The sequence below is a fragment of the Gouania willdenowi genome, chromosome 15 (genome assembly GCF_900634775.1).
Source record: "Gouania willdenowi chromosome 15, fGouWil2.1, whole genome shotgun sequence".
In the NCBI taxonomy this organism is placed as follows: Eukaryota; Metazoa; Chordata; class Actinopteri; order Blenniiformes; family Gobiesocidae; genus Gouania; species Gouania willdenowi.
Window position 1 is genome coordinate 16,422,569 of NC_041058.1, and position 25,727 is coordinate 16,448,295.

The window sequence follows — 25,727 nt, forward strand, 5'->3', positions numbered from 1 at the left end:
AGATGGCCATGCAAACACCCGTTTAACAAAACTGCAGAAGTAGTCACGGAAAATAATGTGCAGCATCACCTGATTACTAAAATAAATGTGCAATCTAAGAAAAGGATCAGCAGAAAGGATCAAGCACATTGTGATGTGAAGGAGCAAAAACTGAAAGCTTTGCATTTGGTGAAAATGTTAAAAAATGAGCTTTACCATGTGTGAGTTCTTTTATGATATATATGCATGTTTGGTATGTATGTGTGTGTGTGTGTGTGTGTGTGTGTGTACCTCTCCTGTCCTCTTCAGGCACTCAACAGCTTGATGGTGAGTCACTCCCCTCAGGTTGGACCCATCAACCTCCAGCAGTCTGTCACCTGTCATATGCACAAACGCAAGTCACATCATCATTAGCAACATCAATATGTAAGCACTTTGTGTTTGTCTGTGTGTACGTGTGGTTGATGGGCATGCCAACAAATCAGAGATGCTCCTGCTCACTGAAGCTTGAAGCAAGTAGACACAGCAGCAGCGCAATGGTTCAGTGGTATCATAGAGTGCCCCGAGAGGGACTTTTCTTTAATAGTCAAGGCTTTTAGACTCAGAGAGTCTGCAGATGTTTTGCAAATTTAGCGTGAAATTAGAAAAAATGTATGAGTACAAATAAACACATACTGTTAGAATTTCTCATTGGCGATAATCACGTAATTGATGTAGAAACTTTAGTATTAAAGTCAGGTGAGTGATTTTTAAAGGCAAATGCAAGCTTACCGATTTGAATACGTCCATCCTGGTCAGCAGCACCTCCAAGAACCAGACTTTTGATGTAGATGCCTCCATATCTAACATTGGTGTTTACGCCACCCTTTAGGAAGAAAGGTAGCACAAAACAAGCATTGTTATATCTGTAACATCAATAACAAGAGGACTCAGACAGTGTAAACCTCCACCAAGCACCAAATATCCTCTTTACCAGATAGTCACAGTTATGTGGATCAGTGCGCCTGATCATGGTTACCTTGATCATTCACAACTTAGAGGCTTGGAAGAAATGTATATCCCTATTAGTATTAATAACATTACAGTAGGTCCACAACCAACGTAATGAAATGCGCAATTCGGATCTGATCTGGATGAAACTCAGTGTGGTATTTGAGGATCCAATATGAGATAACTGTGTCAAATTTCATAAACATCTGTCAACTGTGAGACATTCATTTTTAATATTTTGCCAATGATGAATAATAAGGATTGAAACTGATCCAGAATCAATATATTGATCCAGATCCCCTTCAAAATGTATTGGAGTCTTCCGTAGCATAAGGTCCATCTTTAGTTAAAACTTTTCAAAAATCCATTAAGTACTGATCACATAATCCTGCTAACAGACAAGCAAATAAATATAGACTAAAAGTTACTCTTGAATTGAAAGTAGTTGTTCCCTAGATTTTACACATAAAAAAGGCAAATAATTCTAAAATTGGAAAGTATAAAACTCACTTTCCTAAATACAAGACATTTGTGGTGTCTGTGAAAGAATACACTTACGGCCACACTCATGCCGAGGCTGCCACTACTTTTTTTTACTTCCACCATGAAGCGCTCTGCTGTTTTAAGGCTCATTATGGAGGGTGACCTCGAACACGCATCCTGAAAAAAAAAAAGAAAGAAAAAATAGAAACAACCACACAACATAGTGCCATCTCACGTTTACCACTTTCTGTAAAAACAGGTTTAGCTCGGAGTTTAACTTGGACTTGCATTAACTTAGGTTTATTTTTTGTTGCACAAACCTTTGCGTCGTGTATTCGTACAACTGGAATATGAAGCTTCCTTGTCTGTTTTGGGGTTGCCATGTTGGAGAGTGTGATGGCCTCCTCCAACTCTTCCATTGCAGGGCGGAATTCTGTGCCACTGAGAGTGGTCTGAGAACCAAAGCTTTTGTCTAACGCCAAACCCAGGCTGCTCTGGCTCAACGAGCTGTGTCTGTCCTTTATAGACTCTGATGGGAAAACAGCAATAGGTGATTTTTCTCAAATAAGGTAGCATTGCATGTGAAAATACTCAAAGCAAAAAGCAAAATATTTCTTACGTTTAGGCTGGGACACGATGAGCTCCACCTCATCAGGACTGCTTTGCAAGATAGCAGCAGCAACACTGAACGTCACTCCTTCCAAACTTGTCTTATTTAAAGAGATTAGACGTCCACCTGGAAAAAATTTTAAATCAGTGGGCAGCCTCTCTGTCTTTCTTTGCGTTCATTACTGAGCTGCTTGCAAGTCAATTAAAATTCTTCCTACCAGGTTTGATTCGTCCATCTTTTTCGGCAGGTCCATCAGGCACAATGGAAGCAATGAAGATCCCAAGGTCAAGTTTACCTGTATTATCCTCTCCCACAATCACAAATCCTGCAACAGAATCAGAGAGAATGTGACAATAAAGGTTCAGTACCAAACGTTCCAACGGGAAGTGCTTGCTTGGTTTTTAAACCTACACTGTTTTCAAATCAAGCTAAAATGTATTTAAACTCACCAAAGCCCAGTTTGGAGTCTTTCTTTAGGGTCACACAGATGATCTCTCTCTCTGGTGGGGTACGGGTTGGTGTATCGACTGCAAAGTACATGATTTATGCATTGAAAATGAGAAAACGTTATAATTGAGGTCAGTAAGGAAAATGGAAAGTCCCATTTTGGATACACCAATGTAAACACTAACACCAGCATTATATGAATGCCTTATAATGCACAAATCGGCATGTATTCAGACTGTGAGCAAGATCAGACAAAGAAAACAAGCCGAAGTCACACTGAATGAATACCTGTTGATCAAAACTACTGTAGTTTTGATCAACAGCTTAACCCCATTTTACACTTTCACTACCACAAAAAGGAAGAGGAATCAGCAGGACAAGCAGGTACAGAAGGGTTGATGGATGGGTAGTAGGTAAGTTATTCACCTCTGATGGAGAATGAGGCATCAGAGTCCTGCTTCTGAAGTGACACACTGGACATCATTCTGGGAATCATTTCTGGAGTGCTACAACACAAATACAAGGCTCGCGTTAACCTAATTTCAGCCCTTTTTTGTCCACATGTTTTTCTAACAAGAGTTACCTCCAGCTCTGCCGCTCTTTCGCATCCCTTAGGCCTTCTGTCTCTCTGTTCATCTCCCTCCTCATCTGCCGCTGCTGTCGGAACTGAGCCTCCAGTTTGGCCGTCAGGTCATCGCAAGACTTGGACATTGAGTCTGGATCACCGAGAGTCAAACCAATATGGTTCAACATGCCCTCGGAGCAAGAAAAACGTTTTTGGCTTAAGTTGCGACTTTGGTAGCCCATCATCTCATCTAGCGATACAAAGAAAAGCAGCGTAGTGTTGATATTCATCTGTTTTAGATAAACTTGGTGCTTGGCTAAAATTCAGGCAGGACATTCTCCATAAGGATATAAACGTTCCTACCTGGTGTCATAGTGTGGTTCAGCTGTCGTGATGTCATCTCGCTGTGGAACTTATGCTGTGCTGAGCAGAGGTTGAGGAGGTACTGAGCTATTTTTGAGCTTTCCGTGACAAAACCATGCTTTTTCCCACTCGGCCCACCGCACTCAATGATCAGCTTGCGTCGCTAAAAGACAAACCTATTAGCACTTGTTATTCTAAACAGATTCTAATAAAGCAATAGTTTTTACCACAAAGTAAAGTTATATCCATTTACCCCTGTGGATATGGAGTCCGTTTCCCTCCAGAGGAAACGTCTTGTGACGGTCCGGACATGGTTCTTCATTTCATAAACGATGATTCCTTTGGCACAGACTCCTAAAACCAACTCACCCAATACCGGCCTCTTCTCCCTCCCCACACGGTGAAACATAACCCCATACTCAGGTAATTGCTGAGCAATCTGAAAAACAGGTATTTATGGACAGCGACAGTTCATTTGTAAGAGCACATACCCTATCTAGCTCTCAGGACGGTACAATAGAAAATAAATGTAAATGATATAAGTAGTAGTATCTCGATTTGTATTCCAGCTACCTTGAGGTACTCTATTTCTGCCTCGTCAGACAGCATCTGGGCATGAACACTATGGAGTCTTGGCAACTCTTCCTTCACGTTGGGCAAAGCAAGCTTCTCCTGCATCCTCTTGGAGACATAATGCTCTGGCTGGTAGTAGTTTTTACCATACAACTGATGACACAAGAAATTAAAAGGCCACAATTACAACTTTAACATGTTATTTTAGTCATATTGAGTTATTTTTTCCCTTCATACCTCCGGCATGTATTCACCAAATTCAGCCTGCAGAGCGAGAGCAGCGAGGAACAAGCCTGTCTCTTCATTACAGTAAAGCCTGTCCTCTAAGATGTCCTTACGGAGCTGTAAGTAATACTGGTGGCGGGTCAGTCTGTGCCTAGGAAGCAGGAGGGGAAAAACATTCCTTATTAATCACGTTTTTGTTTTGTTTTTTTTGTGAGTAATTTTATAAATAAACTATAATTCTGTAAGTAGATTATCAGAGCACTGTTGCACTTACTGAATAAAAGAGATATCATCAACAAAAAATTTGACTCGAAGAAAGACCAAAAAGGAGGACATCTGCCCTTTCCTCCAGCTGTCAGGTGCAACTTTAGAGATTTTTATCTCATGATCCAAAAAGAAATATTCATCATCTGAAGAAAGCCGAAGAAGATCTCATCAACGAACAACGTATAAAGTGCACAAACTAGAAAATAACTTTCATTATTTTATTGTCATATCAATGAAATTCTAAGTTTTAAGACGTCTGTAACCAATGTAGATTAGATCTACCAGGGCTTATCCTCTTACCATCGAGGAAGGCAAGACCAAAGTAAAAGTGTTCCACCAAGTTTGCGTGAGCCACCACCATGTCAAACACATCTCTTGCTCTGGACTTAATATCACAGCGGACCACCACGTACTGTCCATTAGGCATCACAATAGTCACCTCTCTCTGAGACGAACCTGAACGACCCTTTCTGGACTGCGGTGCACACACACACAATAACACAAAGACATACAAACAGACATAAACAAAACAACAGACGCTCACAAACACTGATATGTTGCACATGCAGCAGTGCAGATAGACATGCAAGGAAAGACTGGGTACGGTAAGATTGAAAATAAAACACAATAGAACACATAATTCAGACTTTTTTAGTAATTGTATTCACCACTATAGATCCTGGGAGCTCCAGAATAATCTGCCGTTCATCTGCCATTCTGATGAATTCTGGACCCAGTCCCTAGAAAAAAACAATGTTTGAAAGCTTAATTTTGAAACTTTTCGAAGGATTTTTCATTCTCGTGGTAATTATGAATGTCAGAATTCAACACCAACTGGACTTCAATGCATGACAATTTGGTGTGAGAATAAAAACCGATTCAGAACCGATTTTGTCTAATCAATGGTTAATAATAAGGTACCAAAGGTTAGGGTGAAGTGTCAAATGAGCCACTCAGATGCCAGTAGAAACATAGTAGAATCCTCCTAAAAACAAGAGGTTTTCTGATGACTAGAATAAGACTCAAATGATATTTTTTGAGAAACGTAACACACCTACATTCAACACCAATCTCAAACAAACTAATACTGTACTGTATTGCGCTGACAAAATCCTACCTCTCACTCACACAACATGCATGTTTGGTTCACATTCTCATCATTCATGTCAACAAACACACAGTAAATCATCCTTTCTCTTACCTTTGCTTTTATTTGGCTCAGGCTGAGAGACGACTCACTAAAGGTGATGGAAGGACTGTTAGATCGGCCTGATATCTTGGGAGAGATGTCATGGTGGGGGCTCCTGCCCAACCAGCTGCAGTTGCTATCTCTGTGACGAACCCCACGAGGGGTTCTGGTGGGAGGAAGGAGGGAGCGGGGAAGGACAGGTTGTGTAACAGTAGTACGGACATGTTGGAAAAGTCACAGGATGAGAGAATGCCACGACCCTGAAAGTCGATGACGATACAGGAACAGAAAGTGAAGCGTGGATAGTTTTATTTACGTTGACATGCATGCAGAGGTTTGTATGGATCTCATGGTTTTAGAGACCATACAAATTCCTTATGGGTTATTCAATTTTAAAGACATAAATGAACTGCAAACATTAGTTTTGATGTTCAAAGCCAAAAGTAGAACCCTGCCAGTGTGTGTTCAATGATTATTTGAGAATGATGATCACGGGAGGAAATTTTATTTTAAGCACCAAATAGCTTGTACTACTTCAAGACTAATGTGCTTGTCTGTTGTCGGAGTAAGGTTGTGGAATGCTCAAGAAAATGATTTCAAGGTTTGTACAAATAATTGTCATTTTCAAAAAACGTGTAGGCAATTTACTTTAGAAAGTTGACTTGGGTGATTTGTAAATTTTGATTTGTTAGTTTTGGGTTATCAGAGATAGTGAAAATTGTGTGAATTGATGGGGGAATGTTGTTGGGGTCATCAATTATGTATTGATTAGGTTAAGGGGCAGAAATATAAGAATGTTATTCTTCTTACTGCTCCTTTCCAATCATGAACATTTTTCATTTGGACAGTGATATTATTTGATGTACATGGGGAATCTATGTTGGTTTGCATTTTCATGAAAGGAATAAATACATAAATAAATACTAAACTGCATTACAGGGTGTGCATTGTTAGCCTGTATGTGACATGCCTGTCTAAAGAGGATTGATACAGTGGGTTGGTACAGCTTCTTGGTCTTTGTCTCCAAGGTCTCTGAGGTAAACTCCCTACAAGACAGATGGAAAACAGCAACTTCAAACACTATTTGGAAAACAAGGTGAGGAAAAGTACTCAAACACTATCATTTCATGATCTACTAAGTCCCCGAGTCAAAAGATAAAAGCATTCTCTCAATGTTTACCTGATTTTGAGTCAGAATCCGTTGAATATCTTCTTCCTTCAGGGCTTCCTTCACTTAAGTCTGAAAATGGCCCTCGTTTTCCTGTCAACCAGGTGAAAAATAAAATGTGACACTACTGTTTGGTTGATGGTTTGATGCTTGCTTTGCTCCTGGAGATGCTGACACGTTCAGACAGTACCGAGGCTGCAGAATGGTTCAGCCCGGAGTCGTCACAATGACTAACTAATTATTGCTTCTTGCTGGAGCCTAATCCTGGACCTGCTTGAAGTTAAGATTTTAATCCTGTTGACCTACAGACTGTCTCAAGTCAGAAGAATAATGACTTTATCTATTTTCTTAAAGGGTTTATGTCATACACAGGATGTACCCTGAGATACAGACGGGCTCAAGAGCATTGCAAACCCTAAGCTGGATAAGAGAGTATGGAAGATGAGTAAACAAAGCAAAAATCTGCTCAATCTGAAATAAAAGGACCTGATCTGTTGATGATTACGATGATGAGTGCTTACCATGAAGTCTCTCCCTGATCATCTGGCTTCTTCCACTTAGAGGGACGCTGCTGTCTGGCAGAGAGCCCTGGTCTGTCTGTAATAGATTGAGGCTCTGATAATTACAGCATTTCTTTATTCTCATCCCTCTGACATGGTGCTTGTTTAATGTGAGACGTACAGAAAGTTCTGGATAGAAGCTACAGCTCGTTGCACTTACTGACTCGTGAAAAACCTCTTCGACGAGCTGTCGGATGACTTTGGCTGGAGGCTGCAGAATGGAGGCTTTGAGCTGAGACTCACAGGCTTCCAGGATGGAGTTGATATTTATCCTGCGGTGGGAAAGATCTTCACACATGCTGAGAAGGATGCTGTTCAGATGGTCACTCAACTGGACTGGCTGAGGGTGAAGGTGGAAAAAAAAAAAATCGTCAAGGCTGTGAATCTTGGCTGCCATCGCTTCAGGGGAATAAACTTTTTGTGTTAGTAACTCTGACCTGATTTTGAGGTAGATGAAAATCAACAGACCAGTAGAGAGTCATACCAAGTGAATATACCAGCATCTGTGCAAAACAGTTTGTTTATTAATATGAACATTTTTACTTAAAGCTGTTACCTATCTAAAGAAAAAAAAAAAACCCTTTATTAAAAAAAAATAAAAACTCCTGCTTGAAAGTTTGTTTTTATCTCCACCGTATAACGCTCCGTTCGTTGACATTTTTGCGCATTGCATTGTGGGATGTGGATTACTGTAAACTGATGTGTTTTTCACCACACAAAGAGGATAGTGATTCCCGACACATATTTTTTGTTCTTGTTTGTTCCTGGTATTCCTCATGATATCAGAATGAAGTAAAAACACTACTATGCACCCGTCTCTGAAACTCCACATCCCACAATGCAATGTGCAAAAATGTCAACAAAGAGTTTTATACAGTTTTATACACATTTTCAGGCAGCAATTGTAACCATCTTTTTTGAGCAAATGATCTTAATTTTATTGATCAATGAGGCCTATAATATGGAATTATCTGACAAAGATTTTTTTTTTGTCCAGCAGCTTTTAACATTATTTTATCTTTCTTTTTATTTTTATTTTTTAAGATATTACAAAATAAATTTATTATCTATCATGAAACAGTCAGAAATACTTTTTTTTGCACAGCCACAACAACAATAAATACACAACATTCAAACACATAGGTGAAGATCAATTTTGAAAAGAAACAGATACAAAAATCAGGTGCATTGAGATGCTATATCATTTTTGGATGAAGGACAGTTTGTATGATTTTCCTGGCCATATTTTGAGTTTATTGCCAAATTTTAATATGTTTTCAGGTCTGATGTTCTGCAAACAGCCACTAGATGGTGAGCTAATATCTTGGCCGACCTTCAATTTTTGACATCCGGAAATTTCACAATCAGGATGTAAACCTAACATAAGCAGTGTCTTGTAATCCTCTTATGTTGCTGCCATATGTGTAGTTTATAAGGTAAAGGCCAACAATGAACACAGGGGAGACACGTGCTTATCATTATTGTTAATTCTACTCAGGTGTGAGGGATGGAGCACGAGCACCTACTCTCTCTGTGGCAGGTTTGGTTGAGCTGGCACGGCCCTGCAGCATCTCTGGAGCAGCAAAGGTGGACACTCCATCTGATAGGCCACAGTTCTTAAAAGCCAAGGTACCAGTGGCTGACAGCAGCAGGGAGGCGGGGCTAATGATGCTGCACATATTGTTGTGTTCTGAAAGACAAGAAGTCTTGATATTTATACTGAAAACAATCCCTGAAATAGTCTAGAGTGACGTGTAACTGAGCTGAAAAAACATTATTGCGAGATACAGTCAAATATCAATTTCACATTTGCTCTGAAGGAGTGAAATGATATGGTTACAGCACTGAAAGGGGATGTATGTGTGTCTGCAATGAGGACGACGGTGATGCTTTTACCCTTATAAGAGACATCCAATAAAGACTCTGCAGTGCCCAGCAGCAGAGACCAGACCTCCTCCTCCAGCAGAGGTCCTCCTCGTGCCTCCAGAACCTCAGCTAGTGTAACAAAGGTGCTGCTCATTCTGCACACATTCCACACTTGCACCTAAGGACACACACACACACACACAGCAAATGTCACTTAGAAATATGAAAGTGTCTATTTGTATGTTTGCCGCACAGACAACCCCCGGTGCTATTGGTATGGTTACTGAAGTACAAGTACATAGCGTCTTAGGGTTAGGGCTAGGTTATAACCCAATGTCGCAACAATTTTTAGAGTTATGGTTAGGTTTAGGTTAAGGTTTAGGGTTAGGGTCAGGTTATAACCCAATATCGCAACATTTTTAGGGTTATAGGGTTAGTGTAAGGTTTAGTCTTCGTCATGCAACTTAAACTGGCCAATGACTGACCTATCACATGACCTAAACTGGCCAATGACTGACCTATCACATGATCTAAACTGGCCAAATAGAGGCGCTGCGTATGTATAGAATGTCGGTATATTGATACGACAACCGCACGGATAGCCACTGCCTAGAAACATATACTGGAGAAAGCTTTTCTTGTTTACATACAATTTAAAATGAAGGAGAGGGTGTACTAATGTCTTTGAATATTCTGTATCCTCCTATGAGGATGACTAAGTATTGCATTAGTAACACGTGTCAAACTCAAGGCCCATGGACCAAATCTGGCCCTACATTGCATCCAATTTGGTACACAAGAGAAAGTAAAAATGACAGAAAAAACATTAATGATTGTGTAAATCACCAAATAATTCAGTCATGTAAACCTCAGTCCCTCCAAATACCCAAATTAAATGAAACTCTTCTTCTTTCTTGGTTAATTGGCACGTTGTAACCAACTTCAATAGGTGCATGTTGCCAGCTAGTGTACATGTTTTATTTCATTACATGGTTTGCCAGAGCTTATTGTTTCCTAATGCTTTTTATCATATGATGGCATTTTTAATCTCAAATGGTTGAAAGATCTCTCAATTTTTCCCAAATCCTGCAATTTTCTCTAACTTATTCCACAAAATTTCTCTAAATTAAATTTCTTAAAAAATGTCACAAAATTGTGAATTTAAGTTTGTCATTTATTGTTGTGCAATCTAGGGCACAATAATCTGCTTCACTTTCATTTCACCCAACCATTGGATCACATGACAATCACTTATATAATATTATTTATTATTTCATCACCCAAATTAAGTTTTCGAGGAACATTTCAAATGATACCTGTGTGTATGTGCACAAAGTGAGTTCACTGTTCGGAAGTATTTACTTAACTTTAGTAGGGACTTGGTTGAAAACATTATTTTCCATGAGGGGCACAGTGAAGTTTCATAAACACTGAACTATAGCATGAAAACAGTTCCATAAGACACCTAGAGAGCAACAGTTCCACCCACCCCACACCCACCTCCCCCGGGCTGATTAGATGAGATCATATATAATTCTCGCTGCTGCCCTTTTGGCCCCTCTCACCCTGTAACAGGCTTTTCTCAGGACGTGGAAACAAGTCTGAGGAAGCTGTCAATCCCGCTACCATGACAACAGTACCTTCATGTCACTGACAGGTCCATTTTCCCATGGTTTTCATGTTAAATGTGTATTTATATAGTTTAAATCAGCATAAAACTATACAAATTTTCTTCGATCTGGGCTGTTAAAAATACACATTTTGGCAACAGCTCCAAACACCAATGACACTGACTCTTCCCGAGAGAAGAGGTTTATGTAGTTTCTCATAGGTGACAGTGGAAAATTCCATCACTTTCATCTTTCTATTATGTGCTGCTGCTGCTGCTGTGTCCTTCTTAGTGATACCTTGTACACAAACAATTATAATCCAATTGATTAAACCCACCTCATAAAACATACATAAGATGTTTAGAGCAGAGTCATTTGGCCTGGGTTTGGGTGCGTTGTAAGGACATAGAGGGGATGGAACAGAAATGGAAAGCAGGAAAGTTGTGTCCACAATGCATGGGAAACATTTGTAAGACAATAAGCGTCAAAACCCCCCCAAAAAACTATATATCTTGTTAGGTTAAGAGGTTTGTGCATTAAGATTGTTTCTGAGAAGAAACATGCTTTAATCTGAAAAGTGGCCTCTACCTCTAGCAGGGACTGGAAACTTTTATCACAGTGATGGTCACACAAATGTGACTGTCTAATCTAGGGGGCACATTATTAACATTCATATCAGCATTAGAATAATGACCAATATGAGCATTAATACAGGAATGAACAAAGGGTTGTGTGCATTTTTAGTGTCATTTAGTGTTTTTTTTTGCAGTCTTTTTGAAATCAGTTATTGTTTTTTTAAGTAATGTGTTTCAGTTGTTATTTGCTGTATTTATGGAGTAATTTTGGGTGATTTTAAAGTCATTTTTTCATGTTTTTGTCGTTATTTTGTTGTTGTTTTCTGTTTTCATGTCATGTGTCAAAGAAACTTCTTGAATTAAATTGTTTTTGGGAATCAGACTGAGGTGAAACATCATAATAAACTAATAATAAACCTTTTAAAACATCCACATCTTCCCTATACCTTTCCCTGGTCTGGAATAATCTGCTTTTCTTAGTGTCTGGACTAATACATTGCATGCCACAGTGTAATGAATCCGTGCAGTCGATGGCTTGACTTACCACCCTGTCAGACCACCTTTACTTATCCATGGAGAAGTCAGTCATATAATATCAGGCATTGCCAGTGAAAAGCAATAGTATAATTTGGGGTATAATTTACAATTTCACTGACTACAAATGAATGATAATGCTTAAGCATCACATTAAAAACATTAAACTACACCACTAGGGCTGGGTGATTATACCAAAACTTATATCTCAGTATTTTTTTTTCTTAAAATGGAGATATAAGATAGAAATCTCAATATTTTCAACTCAAATTCTGGGTTAAATTTGCTGGTGAAAAATGCCACACAGACATTTATTAACAAGTAGCTGCACAATATGTCCCACGTTAGTCTTTGAGCTTTACATGTTCTGAGAGGTAGAGAAAGAAACGACTCCGAAAACACGTGTTTTAATTAAAAAAAACAAAAAAAGATATAAAAAATCTATCTAAGACATATAGAAAATATGTAAATAAGGACACTGTTTGACTGTACTCTATGAATAACATTACATTCTTGTGTGATGTGATGTGTACTGTGTGATTGTATAAATCAAAACAAGTAATATCTTGTCGTTATCTATATTGCCAAAATAGAAAACTCGATATATCGGGAATCACGATATATTGCTCAGGCCTATCTACCACTATGTTTAATGTGCAGTGAACAACATCATCTCCTCCTGCATGTAAACAACACATTTCCCCACTTTGGCACAGCTCTAACCATGAGGGCTATACCCTGTGTATTTAAAACTGAATCTATTTAGGGCCCTGTCAATGTTTTTTCTTGCTTAAAGGGAATAAGCAAGAAAACACACACGCTGTCACATCACGGATGAAAAAGAAGTGTAACACTACGTTACCTGGTACCATGTAATCCTGTGTGTTTCTTCTCAGTGCTCCCACCTCGGATCCATAGTATTCCTCCTGCTCACATTCCAGTCTTTGGCTGCGTGTTTCCAGCAGGGAATTCATCAATACCACTAACTATACATGGTCCCTGCCTTGTTCATTTGCACTATTACCTCAGCCCCGGCGCAGGAGATGTGAAACTTTTGACTGTAATTGCTGTTATTCTTAGCTTCTCGCCTTTAAACACTTGATTGGATTATCCTTACACTTTGACAGCGGCGGGTTACAGGCACCAATAGCGGGTGACTGAACTAATCCGTCCCAAGGCAGGAAAAAAAAAAGGTGCAGTACGTGGTTCCCCTGGTTCTAGGTGCACTACAGACAAGCCTGGGTAAGGACGCAGGATAGCCGCCTCTCCCTCTGCTGTAAGGCTGCCCTGCAAAGATGATCATAACACTGCGGGCTCTCCTGGAACAGGGGGTAAGAATAAAACAAGATACCGGAGTAGCTGCAGGACTCCATGCCGCTGTATATCTCTGCAGGGCCCCCGCAGATCTAATAACACCCTAGAGCTGCGAATTCACATCCAACAGCGATAAGTTATCCCGATTTTTGTCTTTACCCATAATGTCCTTGTTCAGTCACATGCCTGCACTGAGGCATGGCTCTCCTCTGCGTATATACAGCGTTCTAGCGTAAAAGCGGCTGATGGGTGAATGGACTCTAGATGGTACCCTTACCCCATCTGCTACGCGCTGGGTTTCTGCAGAGCCAGTGGATGTGGAAGTCCACAAATATCCGTGGTGTAATAGAGAGGAAATCAGATCCAAGAGTGTGGCTGCAGGAGATGCTGAATTTTGTTTTGATCCAACAAAAAAACAAACTTCACAGCAGCTCAATAAGATAACCAGCAGCAGTCCTTTCTGCTGCCCCAGAACAAACTATTTAGGTGGGGATAGTTTGGGATTCAAAGGTAAATTAAAGATACCATAAGATTCATAAAAGCACTTAATATTCTACACCCATTATTTCCAACCAGTATGCTTTCAAACATTGGTGTAGGGAGAGATCACAGCTAATAACCTTGTCTGCACATGCTGTCGAAAGCCAACACTACATGTAGTGTAATCTTTCTATGGCAGATATGCATATTTTATTATTGCAGTGGAATGAATACATTCATTGTGACCAATAGCCATCACCAGCCTTCCCTAAGAAAAGCTCTATGAGAGGGAAGAAAGATATAAGAAGAGAGGGCAGTGTTACACCTTGAGTGGGGAAAGGCACAGGGGAGAGGGAGTTAGGGTGGGACAGTACCTTTATTTTGTTCGTGGAATGCTGGGGAAACATAGAACCTGCTTTCAAGACATTTTCTGCAAGCGACTGGCAAAAACTAGTGGTTGTTTCTTTTTTTTTTTTTTTTTTTGCGTTATGTTGCACCACACACTGTCTGCAAAGCATGAAATAATGTTATTGGGGATGTCCCCATTATGGATGGGCGATATTGACAAAAAATTGTATCACGATAATATTTATCACAATAACGATAAAAATCACGATAAATAAAAACTATAAATAAAAAATAAATTTAAAAAAATCACAATTTAGTGTAAACAGGTTCCTTACAAACACAAATAAATCTGAATACATCAACATTAGACACATTTAAAAAGGCTACAATAACTGCTGACTCAAACAGCTCATGAGCTGATATTTTATGGAATATATTTGTGCATGTGGATTACTATTACCCCCAATTTCCACTGGATGCGGCTCCACTGCATTATGTGTAAAAACAAAATCACATCCACTATATTATTTCTTCTCATACTGTAACTACACTGTAAACTGCAGCAACTTTGATTTAGTTCATGTTTTACTGGTGCAGTTTTGTCTCTTCTCTGTTGGCTGTTGATAAAAAATGTAGCTATGACAAATCCAGAGTCCAACCTTCTAGTTCTCCTTCGTTAGGAACACTGACCTGTTTGTCTGTTTATTGTTGCGTTTATAACACATACATTTAACTGCGTTCTCGTGCGATTATATAAATATCATGAGAACTGATCTGTCTCGTGACGTCACAGTCGTTCAAACGGAGAGCACCGCGGCGCACTCCAAACGCAACCGGTGGGGATTACTGGACGGCGGACAGCGGTGAAATACCGGCTCGGTGCCGTGGCGCAGCGGAGACGTATCCAGTGGAAACCCCGGGTTAGTGTTATTGTATGTAATTCATTTATTTCCTCACTTGAAATAAAATTATATATATATATATATATATATATAAAAAGCACATTAAAAGCACAAATAACTTCAATAGTGTTTTTGGTTGGTTACATAAATGTTAACCTTCAACATAATATCTACACTATTCTACAATTGAATAAAATATAAAAAATGAATTGGGGATAATAATTAAAAGAAAAATCGAAGAATCCGGAAATTTGATTCCGATATCCGATATTTGTATTCAGGCTAATATCGGACCGATATCCGATATCGGATCGGGACATCCCTAGATGTTTTTTCATGTCATCATAGTATTCCTTCAATCACTGCAGTGCACTGTTGGAATGGAACGTGAATCAGAATCAGAATCAGAATCAACTTTATTGACCAAGTAATGTATTGAATACACACGAGGAATTTGTCTTGGTGAACTGTGCTCTCTCTGATAGTGTAAACATTAAATAATAACAATCAACTAGAAAAAAGAAAAATAAATAAAAAAAAGAAGTATGACATAAATTTAAAGAGTAGTTTGACTAATAATAACAATCAACTAGAAAAAAGAAAAATAAATAAAAAAAGAAGTATAAACATAAATATGAAGAGTAGTTAGACTAATATGTGCAAACTAAATAAAATAACAAGATAATCATAATAATAATAGTAATAATAATAATAACAATAATGAAATGAAATAAAAATACAATAATAATAATAAGATAATAGTGCAGTAATGCATTAAGCTAATAAACTAAGCTTGTACATATTTCTATTTGGAGCCGATCAGGAGTTATTCTGAATAATAAGCTCTTTATTTTACCAACATCCGTATCTACAGGGATTTGACCATAGATGGACAGATGGATGGATAGATTGATAGATAAGAGAGGAGAGGAGAGAGAGAGACAACAGGAGGGGAGGGGGTGGTGGGTGTGTCTGTGAGTGAGTGACGCGCTGGGACGCATGCCCTGTGCGCACTGCGCGTTCTGGCCTGTCAGTACGAGCCAGATGGAAACGTAAGCAATGAATTTGGTGAGGTCACGTATTTTAGGCCACACAACAGAATAAATCGGCCTTCGGAGTCTGAAAAAAACACACAGTCGGCCACTCCGGGCTGTTTCACCGCCAATCGGGCCGCTGGGGGATTGGGACTTTGGCCGCTTTTTGATGACTGAGGTAAGATGAGGATTCGCAGCTGCGCTCCTCAGACTTGCTTATTGTTTGGCTGTGGGGGGAGGGTCGGGTGTCGCTGCGTGCACGCTGCTTCTTTTTTTTTTTTGTTGTTGCTTGGCTGCAGTGTTACGTTGTATCCTGGATTATTGCAATAATCCCGTTTTTCTTTTCATCAAAAGTATCTTTTCATCCGCGCACAACGCAGAGCCTCAGATTGTCAGTAGCTGCCATCAGCACCGACACGGCTCCCTGCTTAGTGCACAGGCCCCGTCGCATCCCAGCAGAGAAGTAGGCTGTAATTCTATCTCTTTCATGGGAAGCTGTGTTTGTGTTGCTGATTGTGATGCACTTCTTCACATGACATGCTGTGGTCTGATGCTGCACACTTGGGTTCCCCCAACCATCTATTCTGCAGGATAAAACCAAGGGTCGTGTGCCCAAGGTTAACACGCAGACGCTGGTGGTGGAGGATGAGGAATGACGATGAATCGATGGATGTGCACCTTATCTTGGTCCATGACCTTATCTATGATGGCTCACCTCAATTTAGAATGTGGGATTTGATCCATCGTGTGCAATGTTGATTCTACCCATCGTTGCACTTATTCAATGAGCGCCTGCATGTCATTGGAATGTTTTGGTCGAGTACTCTTGCATCTGTCAAACAGTGTGTTGTAATTGTGTGCCTACTGTGTGTAAGCACATACACATTTTTCTTTCTGTTTATATATATATATATATATATATATATATATATATAATTATTTTTGCCTTGGAAAATTGAAAAAAATAATGAAATTCAAGGTGGTATTTCTGTGAATTCAGTTAACATTTATTTGTGAAATGCATCAGTGCTTATTGGGGTTCTGCTGCAGCTGGCACTAACCTTCAATCTAATGGTGTGTTGCTGATTTTACACTGGATTTTAATATGCTGCATGTGTAGTTCAAGCCATCCAAGCTCATCTGTTCCTGTAGTAGGTAGGGACATTATTATTATTCATAGTGTGTGTAGATAACAATTCGATAAACAATCTGTAATTTACCTTTCTGAACTTGACATGAAAGACCGCGCATTATTTAATGTATGTAAGTGTGTGCGTCTTCTGTGTGTGTGCAACACAGACCCATGTATGTAGCACAGGCCGTACTGTACAGTGTTGTTAATATAGGCTGCCATAACTCACAATTGTCTTGCTGTCAGAAATATAAAAAGAAGGGGCATGTCTATTTTCACATTGGAAGGGAGGTGGATTGTTGTGGACGTCTTTGTTACGTCGAGCAACAGACGGGGAGCTGACTCACTTCATTCTGCCAATTATATTCCTCATATGGACTGTGTGTCGGAAGCAGAGAAGAAAGAGGGAGGGTGGCTCTGTCACTTATGTAAGAAAGGGAGAAGAAGGAAGTGTCATTTTATCATATTTTTTTTTTTTAGCTTTGAATGACATCATCCTACATGAAAATAATTAGGTATTTGAGTTGAAGTTGACCTGGTTTTTGAAAACCTGCTTGTAGAGATTATTTGAGGGGGGGGTGTTTTTTTTATTAGACTGGGGTCCAAACTTAACACTTCTTGGTTTCAGTGTATGAGAAAAGTCACTCACAAGGCTCTGTATCATGTGATGGAATAGTTCACTACCACCATGACTGATTAAATCTTCAACCTTGGTGCTGACGGAATCATTTTCAGTAATCACCCCGACATTAGCACTGTCAGTCCTTTCTATCTAATTCTCCTTTCTGCTAATTGTTTATCTTGGCAGCTCAGGTTTTGCTCAGCAGCTTTTTTTTTTTAAGGACTGCAGTATAGTCGTGGCAATGCACAACTAATGTCGATGTTTCTTTGTCTCCGCAGAGAACATTTTTCAATGCCCAACGAGCAGTAATTGAAGATTTCACCATGAACAAAAACAAGCGAGAAAAGGAGTTCTACAGCCTTGATGTGGGAGATTCAACTTTCACCGTGCTGAAGCGATATCAGAATCTGAGACCCATCGGCTCAGGAGCACAAGGAATTGTCTGGTGATTATCTCCAACAATATTTGTTACTATCCATGTTAGACTAATGAAACCACAACTATTGAACATATTTGTTACCTTTTTTTGGTGTTTATGAGAGTGAAAACGCATATTCTGTTTCATCCATTCACTCTTTGCCTATGTTTTCTCACTTTATTCCTCAGCTCGGCAATCGACCAAACCCTTGAGCGAAATGTTGCCATTAAGAAGCTGAGTCGACCCTTTCAAAATCAAACCCATGCCAAGCGGGCGTTCAGGGAGCTAGTACTAATGAAATGTGTCAATCACAAAAATGTAAGTGTGCAGATTTTTTTTTTTTACTTTGTTGCCATTAAAAGAATATCAACATGTGGTCATTTGATCCATAAAACTCACGGAAACACATTTAATTCTGACATTTTGGAGATTTTCAGAGACCTGACATTGTTCTACTAACTAAACTTCCACTTATCTTCAAAATAAGAGCCCTATTTACGTGTTAAGTGTTAAAAACGAATGGAAGAGAAGAAAAGATGCTTTTGTTTTAAAAAGATGTTTCATTTTTAGTTTGAAACTGGTCCCAGGATGATTTTATTTTCCAATCACAGTGCATTATGGGGCGGTTGAGTATGACTAGTGTGCCCACCGTGCATACTTAAAAAATGTCCCGATAGAGTATACATCAGGGTAATAATTGCATACTCAATCTTTCTAATGTGAACGCACTACCTACTAATTTTGAAGTCAGACTTAGTCGTAGTAGTAGTACTTTAGTGTGCAATTTTTAACACGGCCATAGACTATTTGACTTGGAGTTAGTGATATAATACAGAAATGCTTTTAACTTATTTATTTATTTTATTTTTATTTATTTATTTGATAGGAACAGTGCATATTCATGTACATCTGTAACAGTGTATATATTCCATCTGTTTTAACTCATGTGTTGTTGTCCCCGACAGATTATTGGCTTATTAAATGTATTTACACCCCAAAAATCACTCGAGGATTTCCAAGATGTGTAAGTAACAGAACATTTGCTTACTGTGTGAGCGTCTTATATAAAAGTGTACGGTACTTTTGTGTGTTTGCCAAAACGTTTTCTTGTCAAACTGTCTCAGATATTTGGTGATGGAGCTGATGGACGCTAACCTGTGCCAGGTTATTCAGATGGAGCTGGACCATGAGAGGCTGTCCTATCTGCTCTATCAGATGCTGTGTGGCATCAAACACCTTCACGCAGCTGGCATCATTCACAGGGTAAAGGAATAATAACTAATAACCACTTGATGACGTGTTAAACCAGGCACATAAGCAGAAGATTATTGTAAAATTTAAATGACCAATACATATTTTTAGATTTTTGCCTACAGGAAATAATTCTTGTATTGCTGTAGAAATGCAATGAAAAGAAAGTGAATAGCTGTTTAATGCTTTGGATCATAAAATAAATCAATATTTGATCTCAAGCAGATTTGTGGATCCAGCTCAGATATCCCACTTAAAAAGACTGCATTTTTTTCCACTTAGGCCAATAAAAGACAAGTACTGGATTTACAGCATTTTTAAAATGTAGTTTTCTGCAGTAAATGTGGACTATAAATTGCAATTGTGGCAATTGAAAATAGCTCATAACTTAAAAATGGTCCATTAATGCCAAGATCAAAACAAATCTGCATACATTGAAGTGTTTTTAAAAGACACAGCCTTACTAGGGCAAAAATATAGATCAGGTACAATATTTTGTAAGTTGTTACTTAAAGAGTAATTAAACCCTGAGGTTTTGGCTGATGTGCGTCTAGGCTGGAAATAAAAAAAAAAATGCCTTGATTATGGGTGGGGCTTCTGGAGCATTTCACACACATGCAGTCTATACTATAAAATCTCCGAAGAACCATCTATGCTATGCTAACAAGCTACTCAATACTCACTATACTACTATATCACATCTCTCTCATTTAGGGGTGTCCCGATTCGATATTGATATCAGATATCGGTCCATTATCAGCCAGAAAATGAATATCGGATTTTATCGGACTTCATCTAAAATCTCAGATATATATTATATTTATTCATGTGTGGAATACTGTTGATATTATATTGAAGGTTAACATTTATGTAACCAATTGGTTAATAATAAATAAGTGCGTTTTTCTCATACCTACTGTTGCTGACTATTGTTCTCTGTTTGAGTAACATAACTTGATCAAGCCTTTTCTAACATTACACACTACAAAATAAGTAATAGAAGTTTGTATGAGTCGTACTGATATCGCATCGGTGTCGGTATCGGCCAATACGCAAGGCCGCAATATCGTTTTTGTATCAGAAGTGAAAAAGTTGTATCGGGACATCCCTACTCTCAATCCAACCTATTTGCTACAGATGGCAGAGTAGACGTGCTAGTTTTTATACGAGGGGCAGGGCTAACAGTGACGTAAGAATCTACCAGAAGGTCACAAACCACCATTCCCAGGCAATTGTAAAATTTGATTGTAATATCTGGGTTTCAACCCATAGAGGACAGTTTCTCTTATGTTTTTACAATAAAATATCCAAAATTCAAATGCTTTGACTAAAATGCCAAGAGTTCATCTACAAGCAATCAACAACACTACTTCATGTTTGAATACATTTTGTTTTCAGCTGAAAAAAGTGATTTTGGGGTTTATTTTCTTTTGAACTTGTTTGTCAATTGTACTTCTGTATAGGACCTCAAACCCAGTAACATAGTGGTCAAGTCTGATTGCACACTGAAGATCTTGGACTTTGGCTTGGCTCGGACGGCAGCGACAGGCCTCTTGATGACGCCTTATGTGGTTACGCGCTACTACAGAGCACCAGAGGTTATCCTGGGCATGGGTTACCAAGCCAATGGTGAGTGACTGTTTTTACAATGTATCCTGCCAATGCACTGTAGCCAATGCATGTATTGTTCAATTGTTTGTTATACTCAAGATAAATCCAAAGACTTTTCTTCCTCCAGTGCATGATGCTGTTATTCATCCTGAGTAGTAAATACCCTCTAACGTGTTTCTAACATGGAACTAACATGGTGTTGTTCATTCCCTTCACTCCTTATCATCCCTGTTGTGGCCCACTTCACTAGTGGACATCTGGTCTGTGGGCTGCATACTAGCAGAAATGGTGCGCCATAAAATCCTCTTCCCCGGAAGGGACTGTATCCTTGTGTCTGCAGAAGTTTCCCTCTTTGTTATTAATCACCATCCTTGGGTAAAATCTCTCTCTGGTTGTTACTATGGATGTGTCTGTTTTTCCTTAGTTTTTAATCCTCGTTGTGCACACAGAGAATGAATGATTCTGGTAACCTGCTTTATTTGAGGTACTCTGGCAAGCATGGGCTGTCCATTTTCATCAGCATGTCCTTTGTTCTTTTTCACACTTGTGATTGTTGCTACATGTTCTCCTTTTTTTTTTGTCTAACCATCACACAAATACCACCCGTCTCAACATTCTTCACATTAAATGTCTTATTTTTGTCCCCCTCCTTTTGTCATTTCATTTTGCCATCCACTCGCTGCCATCTGAATGTCCACTTCCAGTTGATGTGTGGTCAGTGGGCTGCATTGTGGCTGAGGTGATCAGGGGGAGTGTGTTGTTCCCTGGTACTGATCGTATCCTTCCCCATCATCGATCACTCACTGTGTCATCACTTTATACACCTCCCACTCCCCTCTGTCAGTTTGTCATTTTATCTTACAAACATGGCCTCCATCAATGCTCTGCTTTACCCAAATATGTAAACGTGATAAAATGACTGCTCTGTGATTGTGTGCAGTGGATACCACAGATGACCCAGTTCTGTGCATGCAGACTGTATGTAGAGCTAATGCTGAGCACCTCAAAGACATTGAACTTTCCTGCTGCAGTAACAGTAACTGTATTGAAATCAAGAGGGTTTTGCCTTTCCTTAACATTTGGGCTTCAGACATTGATCAGTGGAACAAGGTAATTGAGCAGCTAGGCACTCCATCTCAGGACTTTCTAATGAAGCTGAACCAATCAGTCAGAACGTATGTGGAAAACCGGCCTCGTTATGCAGGATACAGCTTCGAGAAGCTCTTCCCAGATGTTCTCTTTCCTGCTGACTCTGATCACAACAAGCTAAAAGGTCGTGCCTGTGTGTCATTGCACAATTTCATTCACAAACCACTCGTATTGGCTCCATATGAATAGCCCTCATTGTATCGGCATTTATTGTTTTCCACTCAGCAAGCCAAGCCAGAGATCTCTTATCCAAGATGTTGGTGATAGATGCCTCCAAGAGAATCTCTGTAGATGAGGCCCTGCAGCACCCCTACATTAATGTTTGGTATGATCCAGCCGAAGTGGAAGCAGTAAGTGAATCTTTCATAGGCTTCAGTGATCTTTGAAGTAAATATTGTTGCATTATTTGAGGTAAATGGTTTTGTCCTGTTGACATGCCATTAAAGCAATGTTTTCTTCCTCAGCCGCCTCCAAAGATTACAGACAAACAGCTGGAAGAGAGGGAACACACAGTTGAAGAGTGGAAAGGTTAGACATCCACTTTTTAAAATCTCCAATGTATGTTGGTTGTGGTCCATGTTGTTTTTCAGATTTGTCATCAATTTAACCTCCTCAACCACATAAAAGCTTAAAAGCTTACTGTATATCAGAGGCTTTTGAATCCTTTGCTCAAGGGCAGCAGTCCTGAATGTATGTTTTGGTCTATAGGGATGAGAAAGAAATATATATATATATATATATATATGTTAGCTAATCAATGGTCTAGTGCAGGGATGGGCAACTCCAGTCCTCGAGGGCCAGATTCCTGCTCCAACATACTTGATTTAAATTATTGTGTTGTCATCAAGCTCTGCAGTAGCATGATAACAAGCCATTCATTTGATTCAGGTTTGTTGGAGCAGAGACACAACTAAAAGTCTCAGGAATCTGGCCCTCAAGTACTGGAGTTGCCTACTCGTGGTTTAAGAAATTTAGTGAGAAGGTTTGCCGACATTGCTATGGCCCCTTGCCAGAAGGTTCTTTGCATGACGTGAGCTCTCCTTAAGCCACTGTTAGTGTTTTCCACTTCACGCAGCCCAACAGGGCGTGTGGGTATTTAGGATTATGAGTAAATATCACTTTCGGTTTGTGCTGCAGGCTCAAACTAACCCTTGCCAGGTGATAATGACCCCCTCACACATTTTTAGAAGAGTAGCATCAGCACAGAAAGTCCAATTTTGAAATGTGATGCTATTTTCGAGCGTACATGTTGCAACATAAGCCTGACTGTGCACACAGCTAATTCCATACAGGGATACTTCTGCCATCGATTTTGGTTTAAAGCTCCTTTGAACATTCTGTGGTTCTTTGGTTTGTTCTAGAGCTGATTTATAAGGAAGTGAGTGACTGGGAAGAATGGACAAAGAACGGTGTGATACGTGGCCAACCACCTCCTCTAGGTGAGTCAGTAAAACGTTTAAAGATTTATTCATAACCAAACTGTACTTATGAGGCTTTTAAACTCTTTTTTTCTGGATTGAAGAAAGCATGGGCGCACTTATTTATTTTATCATTCTTTCAACTAGAATGACATCATCTTAAGTGTATATAGCAATTTAGCTACATATTTAATTTAGGCTTCAGTTCTATAAAACTCATCGGGGCATGGAATACAGTAGATATGCTTTTAGGTAGCTGTATTTATTTATTTTTAGTGTGAAGTTATCTGACCTCAATTTAGATGTAGTAAAAAATAAGGATCTGCAAAAATATCTAATGAATCTTAGATCAGTTTTTTATTTACATAAATGCTAGGTTGGTTAGAATTACTGCTGTTACAGCAAATTTAGCATAAAGATTTGTGTAATAATATGCACTATTGGAATATATATATTATATATTGGAAGCACAGCAGCCCAATCAACGTGTGCAACAAAAGAATACACATTAGGTTATGGATGTATGAATAAAAAGAAAACAGAAACAAACCGAAACCCCACATTTAATTCATGAACATTTAATTTTTATTTTGATAATATAAATATTTTGTAAGCACATATTACAACAGTTAAACTAAGAATTAAATATATGTAAAATACATGTTTATAGAAATTACAGTTGCAGATGAGGAAATAATTACATTACAAAAATGTATTTAAACTGGAGCAAATTCATTCTAAGTATTAACTTCACTCTTGATGAACCTCAATTAAATTATGTGTATTTAAATGAAACCTATGCGTTGACGTGTGTTTTTCGCAGCACAGGTGCAGCAGTGATCGACAGCCCTCCTCAGCCCACATCTTCCTCCTCATCCTCGTCTTCGTCAGCTAATGATGTCTCCTCTATGTCCACCGAGCCCACGGACCCCGGCAGTGACCCCGCCATGACGTCTGAAACAGAGAGTAGCTTGGACAGTCATACCTCTCTGGGTGCGCTGGCCTGTTGCAGATAACATGCACAAACCTGTGAAACAAACCCCTCCCCCTCATCACGAGTCATAAAGGAGGGTGTACAACACTGGAACCGATGTTAGTTAGTAGAGCTGTGCATTTAATGTACAGTTGTTGTTTTTTTCCCCCCATACTGCTGTAAATGATTGTGGTTCGAAATGTATTATTATTATTACTGTATTTTTGCTGCAAAGAAACAGAATATGTTTTGATGTGAAACTGATGTGTGGTATGAAAAAGGGATTAGAGTGTACTTTATACTTTGCTATTTGGAGCTTCTGGTAAATGGACAAAAAAAAAAAACAACATACTTTTAACACTAAGTTGAGTATTTTTTTAAGTGATCATTTGACAGTTTTCTACCGTTTTTGGGACATTTGAATGAATCTGCTAATTCAGAGGGGTCTCCAAACTATCACCAATGACTGCTTTCTAAAGAAAGAATAGAAAAAAAACCTTGCACCTCTTCCCATTTCTAAATAAAACCCTCTGATTCTAAAATAGTACGTAGTTGGGGACCCCTCGATCATAGCTCGTCTGATCTTAAATCCTAAATCCAATCCTAGTGTATCAGTTTGCATTTTTTTGAATGTATAATGCTTTTTCTCGCTGTCTGACGGTTTGTTGTACTGCCAGTTTATTTTTTGTATTACACATGTCTGAACAGACATTTAATGTTTACTCAAATGTAAGTGTTTGTGCTGGCCTGCAGGAAAGATGGAGATTGGTGAATGTGTCTGCAGGGAAGGGTGGAGTAACAAAAAGCCAATGATTATTTTTAGTGCTGTTCTAGTTGTTAGAGCTGAAAGGAGTGCTGAATGGGAATGTGTTGTGGGACTGACACCAGGGACTCTATAATAATTTGTTTATTATTTTCGCCGGTTCTGTCGGATGTTATTTATATTGTTCCTGTCTACTGATTAAGATATTAATTTAAGTGCCCTTACTATGTCCTGTGTTTTTTTTTTTTTCTACAATCCTGTGGCGTATCTTCCTGAGTCCTACCTCAAACACATTTTAGAATGCGCGC

At 39.1% G+C, this 25,727-nt stretch overlaps 2 protein-coding genes across 10 annotated transcripts in view; one reads left to right on the forward strand and one right to left on the reverse strand.

Annotated features, from left to right (window-relative positions):
• The window catches only part of ptpn20 (protein tyrosine phosphatase non-receptor type 20), a 30,695-nt gene extending 17,075 nt beyond the window's left edge, over positions 1-13,620 (reverse strand). The window contains exons 1-26 of one of the 5 annotated variants that reach the window (XM_028468918.1): positions 13,029-13,620; positions 12,867-12,952; positions 9,316-9,463; positions 8,946-9,109; positions 7,857-7,922; positions 7,580-7,759; positions 7,381-7,456; positions 6,872-6,952; positions 6,662-6,737; positions 5,704-5,857; positions 5,171-5,242; positions 4,803-4,977; positions 4,510-4,645; positions 4,248-4,386; positions 4,011-4,163; positions 3,691-3,876; positions 3,438-3,600; positions 3,093-3,324; positions 2,936-3,015; positions 2,512-2,589; positions 2,280-2,387; positions 2,072-2,188; positions 1,773-1,981; positions 1,528-1,629; positions 751-844; positions 271-356 (exon numbers count right to left, since the gene is read on the reverse strand). In XM_028468918.1, coding sequence (XP_028324719.1) covers positions 271-356; positions 751-844; positions 1,528-1,629; positions 1,773-1,981; positions 2,072-2,188; positions 2,280-2,387; positions 2,512-2,589; positions 2,936-3,015; positions 3,093-3,324; positions 3,438-3,600; positions 3,691-3,876; positions 4,011-4,163; positions 4,248-4,386; positions 4,510-4,645; positions 4,803-4,977; positions 5,171-5,242; positions 5,704-5,857; positions 6,662-6,737; positions 6,872-6,952; positions 7,381-7,456; positions 7,580-7,759; positions 7,857-7,922; positions 8,946-9,109; positions 9,316-9,439 — 3,051 coding nt within the window. In that variant the 5' untranslated portion in view covers positions 9,440-9,463; positions 12,867-12,952; positions 13,029-13,620. Of the gene's footprint in view, positions 1-270; positions 357-750; positions 845-1,527; positions 1,630-1,772; positions 1,982-2,071; positions 2,189-2,279; positions 2,388-2,511; positions 2,590-2,935; positions 3,016-3,092; positions 3,325-3,437; positions 3,601-3,690; positions 3,877-4,010; positions 4,164-4,247; positions 4,387-4,509; positions 4,646-4,802; positions 5,052-5,170; positions 5,243-5,703; positions 5,858-6,661; positions 6,738-6,871; positions 6,953-7,380; positions 7,457-7,579; positions 7,760-7,856; positions 7,923-8,945; positions 9,110-9,315; positions 9,464-12,866 lie in introns of those variants that run through there. The other 4 variants (XM_028468917.1, XM_028468916.1, XM_028468919.1 and 1 more) reach the window with 4 other exon arrangements.
• Positions 13,621-16,039: 2,419 nt separating this feature from the next.
• Positions 16,040-25,076, forward strand: mapk8a (mitogen-activated protein kinase 8a). Of its 5 annotated transcripts, none has more exons than XM_028468927.1 (12): positions 16,040-16,260; positions 18,115-18,281; positions 18,443-18,572; positions 19,220-19,278; positions 19,379-19,517; positions 20,969-21,134; positions 21,821-21,892; positions 22,207-22,389; positions 22,491-22,615; positions 22,730-22,793; positions 23,627-23,704; positions 24,512-25,076. In XM_028468927.1, the coding sequence occupies exons 1-12, from the start codon at positions 16,252-16,254 to the stop codon at positions 24,697-24,699; spliced, it is 1,380 nt and encodes a 459-aa protein (XP_028324728.1). In that variant the 5' UTR covers positions 16,040-16,251; the 3' UTR covers positions 24,700-25,076. The 5 variants fall into 5 exon arrangements, with proteins under 5 accessions (XP_028324728.1, XP_028324730.1, XP_028324727.1 ...); XM_028468929.1 differs by lacking the exon at positions 21,821-21,892 and adding an exon at positions 21,367-21,438 and having other exon boundaries at positions 24,507-24,657; XM_028468926.1 differs by lacking the exon at positions 21,821-21,892 and adding an exon at positions 21,367-21,438 and having other exon boundaries at positions 16,041-16,260.
• The last annotated feature ends 651 nt before the right edge of the window (positions 25,077-25,727 follow it).

Bases quoted from the DNA above. Each gene is read 5' to 3' on its own strand.
- mapk8a (XM_028468927.1), top strand. The intron at 19,279-19,378 runs GTAAGTAACAGA...AAACTGTCTCAG, and splicing joins CTCGAGGATTTCCAAGATGT to ATATTTGGTGATGGAGCTGA. The intron at 22,616-22,729 runs GTAAGTGAATCT...TTTCTTCCTCAG, and splicing joins ATCCAGCCGAAGTGGAAGCA to CCGCCTCCAAAGATTACAGA.